Raw genomic sequence first — 15,058 nt, 5'->3', positions numbered from 1 at the left:
GGCATATTGAGTATTTTCAGTAATAGTTACTTAAGAGATGGCCTGTGCAAGAAGGACATTCAAACCCTCTTCTGTCCCCCTGAAAGCAGGAACTAAATATCCCATATGAAAGATACCCTCCTAGTACCAAGAAGTAGAGGTATCTTTATCACCAGAGATAGGAAATTTAGAGCCAAAAAGACTTGTTACTTTTTACTAATTTACTAACCCAGCCCAAATACTGTTTAGAATTCCTTAGTAACTGAAGCTCCCAAAGTTTTCTTTGTCCTGTCAAGTCCTCATAGATTTATTGTCTCTATTTCTAAAAAGTATAAAAAATTCCTGCCTTGGTTATTTCTTTAGGTCTGTTTCATTATTGGGCCTCTGTGCACATGTAATAAAACTTTTGGGTTTTTTCCTTCTGTTAATCTGTCTTATGTAAACTTAATTATTAGTCCAGCTAGAAGAAACTTGGACAGAGGAAATTTCTTCCTCCCTTTCAGTACCAGCGTGTATTTAACCCATTATCAATACCATTATTTATTTAACATCAGACTTTCTTTCTTTGTTTTTTTTTCTTTCTTTCTTTGTTTCTTTCTTTCTCTCTCTTTTTCTTTCTTTCTTTCTCTTTCTTTCTTATCTTGCTATTACAAGTAATGTTGCAATGAGTAAACTTTTACATGTTATTTTGCTATAAGCAAATATATCTATAAGATAAATTCCTGAAATAGAATTTCTGGGTGAAAAAGTATATTCATTTGCAAATTGATAGATGCTGCCAAATTGTCCTTCATAGAGGTTGTACCAATGTACTTAATTACCTGCAAAGTATCAAAGTCTTCTGACTTTTTAAAAATGCACATATGAAGGAACTAAAACACATACATAGGAAGTATCAGAGACAACTTGATATGATCCTATGAGCATAGGCCAATTGGATTGCTTATTGTTCCTTTCTTTGCTCTCTCTTGGGTAGATAATTTGGATCTCTTATATAGATTAAAGTTGTTTAACTCACAATTCTAAAATGGGACATCACATTAAAGATGCTTCTCATTTACAAACTGTTATTTAGCTGCATTTCAAACTATCAGAACCTCATGAATAAGTTGGTAGATTTGGTGGTTGGCTTACTCATTGTTTTTTAAAGTTTCAAGTTTGATAACTCTATATGTTAATTCTGCAGCTTGGGAACTTTTTGGTCTTGTACTGCTTTACTTTCCTAAACATTATTGAGAACTCCAAAGAGCTTCTGTTATGTGAGTTATATATGAGAGATATTTACCATATTTGAAAGCAAAACTGAAAAAAATTGAAATATTTATTTAAATGATTCCATTATATTAACATAAATAATATTCTTATGAAAAATAAATATTTAGAAAACTAGTGAGAAGAATAGCATTGTTTTATATTGTTGCAAATCTGGCTTGATAGATGATAGCTGGCATGGTACCTTGTGCAACCCAGTGGAACATTTTCTATGGACTGGACTTCTATGATGCAACATTTCCTGCCCTGCCTTGACAATAGACATGTCTTCTCCTTACCCCTTTCTATAAAGCTCCACCCCAATTTCTAGGAAATGATATAGGCAACACCAAGTTTCACGAGCTCTCTATGAATTGGTTTTCCAAGTCCAGCTCCAAACCTAGCATTCCAATAGGCTAAAACTTGGATGGGTCTTTGTGGATCACAAAGTTCCTATGAGGGCATCTTACAGAATTCTAAGTGAATATAATAGCTGTATTAGACTTCATATAAGACACCAAAGGGACTATATGATGGCGTGCTTGGGGTAGTGTCCAGGCTTCATGTGCCCAACCTCCACCCCAAGAATCAAATTCTAATGCCCAGTACTGAACATGGCTCCATACACCTACATTAGAAGTCAACACGTTACATAAAGACATCTGGCTCTCTTACCACCAGATTACTGTCAAGAGACTAATTGTGCTAACTGAGTGAATAGATAAGGGGCTAAAAGAGCCATGCTAAATATAGAGTAGTGCATGGGAAACACATAGAAAATCAGGCTCATTCCCCAGCCAGAGCCAAGTGTAATTCTCGCAGAGGATCAGAACTAAAGCCAGAACTGGAAAGGTAGCAACACTATGTGTAAGATAAAGACGGGTGACCCTTGGCCACCTACGTGGGCAGGTCAGCCGGGCAATTGAGAACTGTCCAACAGTAGGATTATATGCTGGCAGGAGGGAGTCAAATGAGGTTTGAAATCCATTAGACTGTTCCTACAGTTCCTAGTGAAGCTGCTCAGAAGTAAGGACCCTGAGCTGGGCATCATTTTGAAGAGAAGGGGAGACAATATTCAACTCTATGGTATTAAGAACAGTTTGATACTTAGTGTTTTTATTCCCCTTTATGGTTTCCAAGTCCTCCAACTGCACTGCTTTGTAACATGGGCTGGACAAGTAATGATATTCTATTTAGCACATGAGGCAAACAGGCTGAGTACGTTACATGCCTGGCTCAGCTAGAAAATGATATGGCCACACTCCTATTCCAGTGCTTTATCCACTCTTTCAAAGTGGGCTAGTGTGGGCGGGAGAAGCTGGAGGCAGTGGAAGAAACAAAAGCTCAAGCTGAACTGTTGGAGGCTAAGAGGGTTTAGAGGACAAAGAAGAGAAGGCAAAGGAAGCAGGGGAGACACAGGAAGGAATCCCTTGGCAAATGTGGGAGTTGATGGGGATATGGATCAGAGTATCAACTCACGTTGGGACACGCAGAATCAGGTTGGAAAAGTGGGAATAGGGCTAAATAATTTGAATGAGATGTGGTATGCAATACAGCATCGTTGTGGTTTTATGAGAACCAAAGTAGCAATGAAAGCAGGGCTTTAGGAAGGTCACAGTCTGGCAGTGAGACAAGGATCTGGGTGGAAGAGTCAAGAAGTGGGTAACTCATTAGGATACTGTTGTAATTCAGCTGGAGATTATTGATGTTGGACTAAAATGGTAGCAGTGGAAATGGTGACAAAAGAGTGAATCCACAAGACAATAAGACAGACACTCCAGGACTTGGTAACAGATTAGCTATGGGAACAAAAAGTATGGAATTTGAAGCTGCTCCAAGCTCTGGGTCTAGAACAATGAAGGTCTCCCTGGAACAGAAGATTAGGACCTTTATTTTAGAGATACTAGATTTGATGTGACTGTATCAGAGGGACAAACAAACAGTTTGAAACTTGTGATTATATCACAGCTGAATGACCAGGGTCAATATCCTTTATAAAATGAATTTTGAAGCACATGGATGAAAAAGGAAATGTTAGATTAGCGAGCACATTTGCTACAACCATAAAAACCAAAATATAGCCTTCTTTCATGTTAACTTTATTAGTACTTATAAAATAAAAACAATTTATGAAAATATTTTCAGGATATAGAAACTACAGTCTTTGCAAAATACACACGCCTATAATTGTTACAATACATACATATCCTTGTATATACCTCAGACATTATAAAAGTGTTTAAGAATGACACCCTGTAAAAGTTGAGAGAAGAAACATTTTCTCCAACCTTGGCCATATATTGTGACATTCAAGTACTTAAACCACACTTCTGAAATAAAACACATCTCTAGTGTACAGGCTGAAAGGGATTTAACTCTCAAAGTCCCGTAAGTTGTTTTATTGTGCAAGGTAAAGAACCAAGAGAGGGTTCCCTGAGTTAATTTACCTTAGGTAACTCAAGCAGTGGTTTACTTTCTATACTTTATCATGGAAATGAGGGAGAAGGCCATGGGAACCCATCTCGGGCAGATCCTCCTCCCCAGTATTCCTATCTGTGCAGCATGGCTCCTCCTACAAGAGGATTTCTAACCTTTGAGCTCTAAGATGCTGATTCTGTAACTATCTATTTGCAAGATAATGCTCCTGCAACTCTAAATTCCAACACTGTGGATGAGGCTAAAGTTATAATGATAGTATGATTCCCCAAAGTAGACTTCATTTAAGATTTGTCAGGTGGAAAGCATTTAGGAAGATCAGCAAGCCAAAAATTCCCTCTTGGAACTATTGGAAAAGATCCTTTCTCACCAAGGCATAAACCTCAGAAGCCAAGTTCTTTCTTTCTTTGGAAGAATTGTGATGAAGGGGAGAGAAAGAGCCTATAATCTTTCAGATATGCAGGCTTAAGATAGTAACAGATGCTAGGTTGGACAGTAAGAGTTGGAGACCATTATAGCCTCACCAATAAAGCATTCAGTATGATAATCATTCCCATGTACTCTCTACTTTCCAATTAACCTTCCAAGCTTTCCTAAATATTACATTCTCTCTTTAACTGCAGAGTATTGGCTGATGAAGTTCCAGATATAAAATGTTTGAATTCATGATGTTAGTATCATGGGGCAGCATTGATATTTAATACCATAGTGATATACTAAAATTTAACAGTGATTTTTTTTTTTATTATTCAAGACACTCTGTTATTCAAGACACTACAGAAGTCAATCAACCATGGATTCACAGGTCTTTACATTTAACATATAACATGAAGCATTATTACATATAATTCCATAAGGGGAAAAGACTATAAAAATAAGTTTAATAAGATTACTGCATTTTAAAAAGTTGTTTTAAAAAAATATATGCCAAAGTCCTCTAAATATTTGGTGTAGAGAGGGTAAGGGAGGTATCTATTAGGATGAACCATAATGAACTCTGGTTTTTGTAAGTTAAAAAGGTAAAATCTTGGCAATTTCATATGGTTCAACCTAATAAAATCCTGAGAAAATTGTATTTGGCATCACACTATAAATTCAAAAAGAATTTATAGAAAATCACATTTCTAGTGAGGGGGAAATACTTCAGGATGGAAATGTGCACACTGGTTTTGCCAAGATTTCTCTCTTGCGGCTTAAAGACCTGAAATCTCAGAAAGTTAAGAAAAACGTAGTGCAGTTTCACACACACACAAAAAAACCCAAAACCAGAGGACAATTAAAATTACAGAATGATAGCTACAGTTGTGAATGCCACCAAAACAGAAAACTTCTAGCCAAACCTGGTGATTAAAAACTTTTTAAACTTTACATATAAAAATTCTGGCATCAAAATGAAAAGGCACTCATGTGTGTTAAAAGAATAACCATGTATAAAAGCCTTGAAAATAAGGCTAATTCATTTGTATTATTAACACCATTAAGTAGGCACCTTTTCCAAGTTTCAGCTTTGGCCTCCTAAATGGAATTAGGTTTCAAATGAATTACCGACCTAATCTAATCATAGCAGCATTATTATCAATAAGTTTCTTAGCTTTTACACTGCTAAAAGAACATCTAAAGTTTCCTCCCCACCTATATCCCCTCAGTACCAAAAATACACTTTAAAAAATTACATTTATACCAGAGTCATAAAACATTTTGCAGTTTTTCTTCAACTAAAGACCTGATCTCCTACCATCACCACCCCAACAACAGCAAGTAAGAAACCAAACCAAAACCAAAACATAATTGAGAAAAAAGTAATTGCTAGACCACACTGGCTAACTCTTAGCTAATTAAAGACATAGCATATTCAAAAATGGTACTTTAATTATGAAATTTATTAAATATAATCAGTGAAGGAAATGCAGGCTTTCCAGGCGTGTGCGTGCGCGGTGTGTCCGCACTGAGGGATGATGCCCAGAAAAACCAAGAACGCGCTTCTGCCACAGCCTCATTTGGAGCTCTGGCACCATTTCCGAATGGCCGCGCCGGTACTACTGGCTACAACGCACAGGGCCCCGCCCACCGTCCACCACGTGGGCATATCGTTAAAGAAAATAATCTGGAAGATGAAAGCAAAGACCACATCCATCGTCCTCATTATTGCCACTGGGCCTGCTTTTTCTATTTGGAGGGCTTTCGTGAGAAACACTTGACCCCCCAAACCAAACAGGCCGATGAGGATGAGAAACAGCCTGTCCAACCCGCAGTATGGCAGACTCCACTCCCCTATGATGAAGAGGACGATGACGCTCTCTAGGAGGCCGAGTACGACATAATACCAAATGCTCAGAAAGTAGTCCACGGACTTCCCCATCTTTCTGATGATGACCATGGTCACGGCGGCAAAGACAGCGTGCGCCACTGCTGCGAACGTGCCCTTCAGGTGAACAGAGTAGCTCTCGTCCGTGCCCGCAGCGCTGGCTCCGAACAGAAACGGGGGCCTCACGATGAGGATCACGCCGGTGATCGTGAAGGCGGTGAAGAGGGCATCCCAGGGGCTGTACTTCTCCTTGAGAAATATCCAAGCAAATATGGACGTGAACACTGGAGAACTAAACGTGATGACGGTGGCGTCGGCCAGGGACGTCGCCTGGAAAGCGTAGTACAAAAGGATCATGGCGGTGGAGCCCAGGACTCCTCTGAGGAGGAGGAAAATGCGTTGACCTTTGGGGCCTATGAATCCGGTTCTGTAAATTCAAATGAAAGAGCGCACATTAAACCACGGTGGTATTTTTTCAATTGCAGTTCTTAATTAGATGTTATTTTTACAGTCCTAACTGGCAAAAAATAAGGAAATAGTAAGTGAATTTTAAGGCCCATAACTGAATGTTATACACGTTCAAAAAAATGGTTTCTACGTATAGCTAAAGCATGTACGTGTTCACAGTATAAGCAAAATCAATAAGAGAACTCCATAAATAGTATAATTACAATTCAACAAATATAACTTTTCCCATGTCTATACATGCTTACAAAAAAGACAAAAGGAAATGTTCATCGTGGTTAAACCTTAATAAGTGGTCTCCTAGGTGATTTTTCCTTATTTTCCCCAAATTTTCTACAATGACAATGTATGATTTTTATGATAAATACAATTTCAAGATTAAGCTGCCCTATACAAGAAAACTTGGTCGTGGCTAGTATGCATTGCCAATCTTACGAGTTTTTCTATAAAAGCTGAGGCAATGCTAAAGTGTAATTTAGCCACTGGATGTCAGACTACTTTTCATTATTCTCTGCAAGAAGAGTTAAGATACACTGAAAAAGAACAAGTAGCATTTGGATAAGTATAACAACTGATACTCAATTTTTTTTTTTTTTAATTAATACTTACCAAGCAGAATGCTGGGTACATTTCAGGCTAGGTGCAGCTTGCTGACCTGTGCCAGCACTGAACATCTTTAGGGTAGCCTATAAGCCTGACATGAGGACCCACATTTCATTTAGAAATGAAACTGTGGTCACCTTTGACTCATACTTTGAGAAGCTAAGAGTCTTCCATGATAATGAAACATAAAATAGGTCAAAACAGATTGGTGCTAAGGATTTCAAAAATTCTTCTAGTGCCTTCCCCTGCCAATTGTTCTGTTGCAAAATGGGGAAGATAATTGTGTTAGCACCAGTTGCCACCCTTGAAAATTTCTGAACTCTTACCATCATTTCCTAAAATACTGTGACTTGCCCACACTTATACAGGAATTTCTGACAATATTAATCTTAGTAGCTTTTCACCATTTTTCACCAGATCTTCAGGATACGGGGTGAAACTATTCTAAATGAATCTGTACTATGTTATAGATACAAGGAGAATTTGGGGGCAAGTGACTGAAACTTTTAGTTTAGGGTTTAAGCATTTTTGCCCAAAGAGAGAAAGAGCCAGACAGCCACCAGGAACCAAAGTGGCCTATCCTCGAAGGGCTCTAAGTACACAGGGATGTGTAGAAGGCATAATTTTAATCTGGGAAAGGGTGGGGAGGGTGTTCTATATGGAAGGGGAAGAGGCATTGGGTAGGGAGGGAACAGTAAGGATGGGGAAAAAAGACAGTTTTCATATACTGTTAGATTCTACACAAGTGCTCTGATCTATAATTAATTTTATTTGGCCCTTGCCACCAAGGTGCAGGGTAGAGGACAAAGATTATCATTCCCTCCAGTTCACAGATGAGGACACTATAAACATGAAAGTATTTTAAAAGGTCTTGTTCAAGACTACCTTTCCCCTTTCCCATATCACCCTAGGGGCAAGACCCTGATATTATTACTTTAATCTTCTGTCTGCCCTGGTAACAGAGCAGTCCATTCTACTGAAAGAAACTTGATATTAGGAGACACCACCACTTCCTCTCATTTACTTTTTTCTTCTAAATACTAGTTATGCAGAGGGAAAGAAGGGAGGGTGGTACAAGATGGAGGAATTGTACAAGGAAAGCTTTGTTCTCAAAATGAGGAGTGGAGAATAACTGAATCTACCCCCCCCCCCTCTTGGGTATGTGGTTTGTGCTTATAAGAGCATCTTTTGTAGGTGAATCCTTATGACTTTTTATTAATCAGAGCCAAACAATGTAGGAACTGGTAAATGTATGGGAGGGATAAAGCAGACACTGTAGAATAAATAATTTAAGCAGGTCAAAAGATTTACATACATTTGTTAATACCTTCCACTTCGCAGGTAAGAAATACTTACTTTCTGTATATTAAGCAAGGGATAACGACTAGCATTTGGAACACACATCGGAATGCACTAATTTCTACAGCATGGACGTCTTGCACTTTTTTAACAAATAAAGAGCCCACTGAGAAAAGGAAGGCAGATAATAATGTATAAAACAAGCCAAGTCCAGGACAGCGTGCTTTCTTCTTGGCTTCTGAAAAAGATTAAGTTCTGGTTAGTCCTTGCTTCCAAGTGTATGCTTTAATATTTTCATTTAGGAATTGAGAAAAATGGAACAGTGTTAATGGCTAACAGGCTACAAATACTGTCTCCTAAGCATATCCATTCTCTGGACCTGAAACATTTTCCCCACCAAGAATGAGGAGTCACTGATGTAGGCAACAGTTTAAACCCATAATTTTTAAATGCAGCTTTACCCTATAAAATGGATTTCCTTTGGCTCACTGAAGAATCATTACTCACTTATAAGTCAAAAAGAAGTAAAAAAGCTTGCCAAGACAGTGAGAGAAATCTTTAAGAAACGCTTGTCAAGATGGCTAGAGAAAAATGCTTCCAAGTGATATTTTATATCATCTCACTGGTGAACCTGGCTTTAGGAAGAAAGTGTTTTTTTTCTAGACAACAGTTTACAGCTGTGTCCTATGGCTACTTGTTGATTATCTTACTTCTCCCAGTAGCCTGTGAACCCTTCCAGGCTGGGACCTCAGCTGTCTTGTTTGTGCCTGCCACATGGAAGACCCCGATTAAATATTTGCTAAATGAAAGTATATGAGAGAACTCTATAGAAAGATGCACAGTCTAACACCACTGGTAACAGCCTACTCTGGGAAAGCTGTTTTGTTATTTTGAACGATTAATCAAATCTTTTACTTTTCATGGTTTTACAACTTATCTTCCATTTAGAGCATAAACTCTTTGAGGACAGAGGGTAGGTCTACCCCTCTGACCTCAAAGCGCTTTAAAATAAAATTTTTAAAAAATTACAACTGCCATTTAATACCAACTTCTTGGCTTGATCTGAACCAAGAAACTTCTGCTTTCTCTAGGGCATCAAGTATTCAATCCATTAGTGACTATGAGCATTCAACTTTTGTTTAGCCACTTCTGTCTTAGTTACCGAACACAGGACTAAAATCTGTCTTCAATCTCATACTCACCCCAAACCCATCATTCAGAGGGGAGCAAAGTGGGACAGGGTAAGCAGAGAACTCCCTAAAAGACAGGTGACAAACTGAGGAACGTATTAGTATTTTTTTCTTTATTGAAACTAATACAAAACAAGAAAAGAATATGAAGGAAATGCTACTGGCCCTCATCAGTTAAGAACATAGCAAAACGGAAAGGTGTGTGGGTACTTGCAATTTCTAGTAAAACTAGGATTATCATTCCAATCTAGGAATTTATAATGTGCTACTTGGCTAGAGAACAGTTTTGCATAATAATGTTTTTAAAAAATGTCCTTCTCTGATAAATGCAAACACCCAGTAATACATTTCAATATCCTCATGTTAGCTGGATACCTTTGCCCACAAGTGACAGACACTTTGTGACTCAGGACCAAAGTATGATGGTGCACAATCTTTGTGTGTGTCTTTGTGACTCAGGACAAGGTATGATGGTGCGCTGTACAGCCTGACCTTTGTAGCAAGAGATACCATTGTGATCAGAGGCCTTTACCTCTTCCTGTTCCAGGTGCACAGTCGAAGAGAATCATTTGGAGCTACCAGTCATCGTGTCACAGATTATGTATTGTAAGTACCAGAATCCTCCACATTCTGTTCAACACCTATGTGGCTCAGATACCACAGAAACAAACTGCACATACTTACTCAGCCCATGAGAAGGAAACTTTAGACGGCTTCCAAGTTAAGCACCACAAAATACATGTCTTGGCTGTGGTCAGCCTCAGTGTTCAGCTTCTGAAATTTCAGGGTTCAGGTCCAAATAAAATAGTTTTTCTTAAAAGAAACCCAACCCATGCATAGAACCAACACCCTCACACAGAACAGAACAGGAAGATCAAGGACAGAAAACATCTCCCCGGTCTGTATTTCAAGGATCTTCCCCAACCTAAACTTTTAAATTTTTCTCCAAAAAATTTTAACTTAACATGATATTTTAACTGTTTTATTTATTTATTTAATTTTAACTCTTTTAAAACTCAATTTTATACCCCTGGTTCTGATTATCTTGTCTCTTAAAACACTCACATATTTTCTTGCCTATAAACACCCTATGACCCATGATTGCTGACTGCAACAGGGCAGTTGTTACAAGGCCTGGCTGAACTTGATTATTTCTTATGAGGGTGAGGCTTGGTTCTACTCATGCAGACCTCTCTTACTGAATAATAATTTCCATTCTGCCAAGGGAGATGAACAAGAGAGTAGCATCATCCAAAGATGCATTTGTTTATGTACTGTGCTTCTATGATCATATTCCACTACAAGCATAGCTAAATAATTCAAATTAAGTGGCCACGGTGTAATTTCTTGAGTTAGAAGAAAACTGAAAAGTTGCTCAGTTTCTCTATCCTTTAAAGTGGTGATTCACAACCCTGGCTGGGAATCAGAATCAACTGGGTAATTTTTTAAACTTCAGGTCCCGAGCCGCACCCCAGACCCACTGCTACAGGATCTCTGCGACTGTAAAAGCCCTGCCAGCTAGAGAACCACTGCTACACTAGAGAACTCCCTCCAGGGGCGTGTGAGGCACACATCTAAGACAGTTTCTTGCTTCAGGCTAAGATCCACACTGTCCCTCAAGAAAATAAATAGACATCTCAGGACAGCTGTATGCTGTCTGTGAAGGTTATCCAAGAATGTAGAAAAATGGGTAACAGTTTCAACCTGAACTTGAAAATGAGCTTTCTTGAGATAACCAGTTGGATCAAGCAGTTAAAGTGATACTGTCAGAAAGTTCAATGACAACAAACAGTACAGTGGTTTAAAGTGTTTCTATGGCAGTCCTGTTTTCAGAATATTATCTGGTCACCTTACAATAACTATTACTAAGTCTCACTGTTAGCAATTTTCTTTGAAGTTAAAAGACGCCACAAGATTCTTAGGTGCAGTCGCTTATAATGTTTATCATTTTGCCATGTGCTGCCTGAGGGTACAGTATTCCTCTTTGGTTTACAAACAGCAGAAACATTTAAGAGTTTACAAGGACTGACTCAGCATTCCACCAAAATGACATTCAACCATAATAACTGATAAGGTGAGAAATTCACCTCTTTACAAGCTACACATCTGGTCTACACAGCTTGGAGTAGCCCCTTCTCTGGAGGCACCAGCCCATGCATAAATAATCAGAAGTCTGATCATTTTGGGGGCGCCTGGGTGGCTCAGTCGGTTGAGCATCCAGCTCTTGATTTCAGCTCAGGTCATGATCCCAGGGTCGTGGGATCGAGCCCCGTGTGTGGCTCTGCACTGAGCATGGGGCCTGCTTGGGCTTCTTCCCCTCTCTCCTTCTCCCTCTGCCTCTCTCCCCTCTCTTCCCTGCGTGCTCTCTAAAATTACTTTAAAAAAGTTTTTTTTAATTAAAAAAAAAAAGAAGTCTGACCATTGTTAGCATTTAGGACAAAAATGGAGCAAGAATCATCTGGGTTTCGTCTCTCTAAATTAGGGGAAAGTTCCTAATAGGGAGAAGGGGGAATGGGGTGGGGATAAGAGGCATAGAAATCAGGGTCACACTTAGAGGAGGCCACCCAGAGGATGAGATGGTGCAGGCTGTGTAACTTTGTCTTCAAGGGAGATCTACCTATTTCCTCTGTTTCCAGGAAAATGACCTAGGTGGGTGGTGGAGTTAAGGAGGAATGTGCTTAAAGTAGCACTGTGGTCAGTAGAAAAGGCCTAGCCTGGGACTCTGGCATGCTGGGATCCTTAACTTTGGTGCTGCAGGGACTTGTGCCATGTCTCACCCACACATGCCAGATCTAGGGAAAAACAAAGCAACCCCCACCGCCAAGCCCTCACCTTCCTGGGCTTCACTTCCCTCATTTGTGGAAAGAAGAGGTTGAACAAGATCAAGGTGTTTTTACAAAGGGTCTCTGGCTTTGGACACAGGTCTGTGAACCTCTTAACAATGTATATAAGATTGTGCTTCTGCCTTGTTTAGGATTAGTTGCCAAGAAAGTCCTCCTATATTTTAGGTATACAATACAGTGGTTCAAATTTTTAAAAACAGAAAAAAAAAAAGAATATATTACAAAATATTCATTATATTAACAATGGACATTTGGTTTAGTTCAGTGAGTTGTTATGAATAAAGATATTGTAAAATTTACAACAACAAAAAAGTCCTCCTAACCCCAAAAGCTTAAGAACCTGTGGTCCCACTCAACTCTACCTTCCCAAGATTCTAAGACTCTGAGGCAAACATTTTCTAGGCTCTATGCTTTTCAACTTCCTCTTCAGGGAACACGGCTTCCCACTGTGATCAGTGTTCACGGTTAGCTCTCCACCCCCAACCTCACCTGTCTGCGGGATGGCCTCTCTTACTGACCCCCCAGCCTCACTCGCCTGAGGGATGGCCTCTCTTACTGACCCCCCACCCCCAACCTCACCAGCCTAAGGGATGGCCCCTCCGACTGATCCCCCAACCTCCAGCAGGGCGCACGGAACTGCAATATGACTCCGCGGTAGTGCCCGCAACACTTTAATTACAGGAACAGTTTCAGAATCCCAAAAGGGTTCCAAACACAATCAGAAACTTTCCTGGTCTTCGCGCCCGCGGGGACGAAAAGGGCTTCTGCTTTGCAGACCCCCAGGTGAGGGCTCGAGGGTTTTCCCCGAGCTCTGGGCAAGGTAGGGATGGGGGCGCGGTCCTCGCTGCGCCCCCGGCCCAGAGTTGCGGGGACCCTAGCCCATTGGCACCCGCACCCCCTCCACCCAACCCCAGAGGCGAAACCCGCGCCGGGTCTGCACCCCACACTCACCCTGCGACGCACCGGAGCCGCACGGCGAGTTGCCGCACACCCAGCACCTGCAGGGGCCGGGCGTCCCCGCTGCCTCCGCCGCCGCCGGCTCCTCACTGGCGCCCTGCGGCGCGTCGTCCGTCAGCGGTAGCTCGGGCTCTGGCACCTCCGCCGCCCCGGCACTGTCCACGGGCCGCATCGCGCGGCCAGCGCTCTCCCCAGCGCCGCGGCGACTAGCGCGGGGAGTAGCGGCTCCGCTGCCCGGCTCTTCCGGCCGGCAGCGGCGGCGGCGGGGCGCATGCGCGCGCGGCCCTCCTCCCCTTGCTGGGGACCGCGCTTGTCCTCCGCTGCCCTCTTACCTTCAGCTCCTGGAGCCTCCTGCGCAGGGGAGGTCGGCCACCTCTCTGGGCTGCGGCGGTGCACACAGCTGGACCAAAGGCGTCCACCCCTCTGCTGCAGTCTAGCTAAACTGGCCAGCAGCTTGGAGTCATCCTTCCCCAGGCTCAGTGGACCCTTTTCTGTCGTTGCAGAGAGAGCGACGCCCAAGGGTCTTGTGGCCTTCTTTTGGGGCGGGTCATCGGAGGTTAGGAGAGTATATATTTATTTATTTATTGGCGTGGCGCCGCATCCAGCCCCTCTGGAATACCCTGGAGACCTTGCCAAACACTGTGCCTGTCTTTGTCTCCTTGCCAGTTATCCAAGGAAGGTAGAATTTTAGGTAAAAAAAAAAAAAAAAAAAAAAAAAAAAAAGGAGTACCACATAACCACAGGGAAAATATATTTATAAGACTGGGACAGAACCCTTATGTTCTTTGTAACAGTAGACATTCATTATTGATCTTTTTTTTTTTTTTTTTCTTTTCTCTTTCTGTTGTTGTTAACTGAAACATACTAATTTGGTTAGGTATAAGATTACAATAATCTGACATAATTGCACCCCGTAAAGTAAACAATGTATGTCATCTGGCCCCAGGGTCCCTCGGATTCACTAATAGGCTCTTTATGTTTAAGTAATTCTTCTTTCATCTCTGCTTGCTTTAAATGTGAAAGGACAGTGTCTGGGCAAGGATGAACCTGTCTAAATTATTCTAGGCCCAAGTGCAAGCAAATTACCAACCAAGAGAATAAAGTTTGTCTTTACTCAGATATTTGCACGAAGTGATTGACAACTGAAAAACATTGGACTTGAAGTCAGGAATCCTGGGTTCTGGCTCTGATTCTATCCCTGAGTATGTGACGTCAAACAGTCACCACCTACAGCTTGAAACCTTGGTTACTTCATTTAATTAACAGAAATAAAAGATTTTCCTACCTATTTTGCAGAGTTGTGCAAATGAAGTCCAATGAGGTGTGCAACAGCAGTCACCTGGAAATCACTTTACTAGAAAATCCAGGTGTATTTTTTTTTTAATTTTTTTTTAACGTTTATTTATTTTTTTGGGACAGAGAGAGACAGAGCATGAACGGGGGAGGGGCAGAGAGAGAGGGAGACACAGAATCGGAAACAGGCTCCAGGCTCTGAGCCATCAGCCCAGAGCCCGATGCGGGGCTCGAACTCACGGACCGCGAGATCGTGACCTGGCTGAAGTCGGACGCTTAACCGACTGCGCCACCCAGGCGCCCCAATCCAGGTGTATTTTTAAGTAAGGTGAGCATATAATTGATCTTCTAAAACTGGGAACGCCTTTTTTTAGAGTAAAAGAAGGAGCTTTTTCAGAAATTATGCAGGGCAATAGGCTGAAACTGGGATTGTCGTA

The 15,058-nt window shown here is 41.1% G+C and overlaps 1 protein-coding gene across 2 annotated transcripts; it reads right to left on the bottom strand.

The window, feature by feature from the left end:
* Positions 1-3,308: 3,308 nt before the first annotated feature.
* Positions 3,309-13,593, bottom strand: SLC35G1 (solute carrier family 35 member G1). Of its 2 annotated transcripts, none has more exons than XM_040485899.1 (3): positions 13,323-13,593; positions 8,396-8,576; positions 3,309-6,398 (listed from the first exon to the last, which is right to left on the bottom strand). In XM_040485899.1, the coding sequence occupies exons 1-3, from the start codon at positions 13,498-13,500 to the stop codon at positions 5,660-5,662; spliced, it is 1,098 nt and encodes a 365-aa protein (XP_040341833.1). In that variant the 5' UTR covers positions 13,501-13,593; the 3' UTR covers positions 3,309-5,659. The 2 variants fall into 2 exon arrangements, with proteins under 2 accessions (XP_040341833.1, XP_040341834.1); XM_040485900.1 differs by having other exon boundaries at positions 8,396-8,504.
* Between the last annotated feature and the right edge of the window lie 1,465 nt (positions 13,594-15,058).

Source organism: Herpailurus yagouaroundi, unplaced genomic scaffold (assembly GCF_014898765.1).
Source record: "Herpailurus yagouaroundi ecotype Mexico unplaced genomic scaffold, PumYag 163, whole genome shotgun sequence".
In the NCBI taxonomy this organism is placed as follows: domain Eukaryota; kingdom Metazoa; phylum Chordata; class Mammalia; order Carnivora; family Felidae; genus Herpailurus; species Herpailurus yagouaroundi.
This window is presented reverse-complemented; position numbering and strand designations above follow the sequence as displayed.

What these genes read in the sequence shown, in the direction of transcription:
- SLC35G1 (XM_040485899.1), bottom strand. Translation starts at nt 13,500, where the DNA reads ATGCGGCCCGTGGACAGTGCCGGGGCGGCGGAGGTGCCAGAGCCCGAG. An exon ending in CGGCTCCGGTGCGTCGCAGG is followed by an intron (nt 8,577 to 13,322) that starts GTGAGTGTGGGG and finishes AATCTTTTTCAG; the next exon opens with AAGCCAAGAAGAAAGCACGC. An exon ending in CCTTGCTTAATATACAGAAA is followed by an intron (nt 6,399 to 8,395) that starts GTAAGTATTTCT and finishes TTGAATTTACAG; the next exon opens with AACCGGATTCATAGGCCCCA.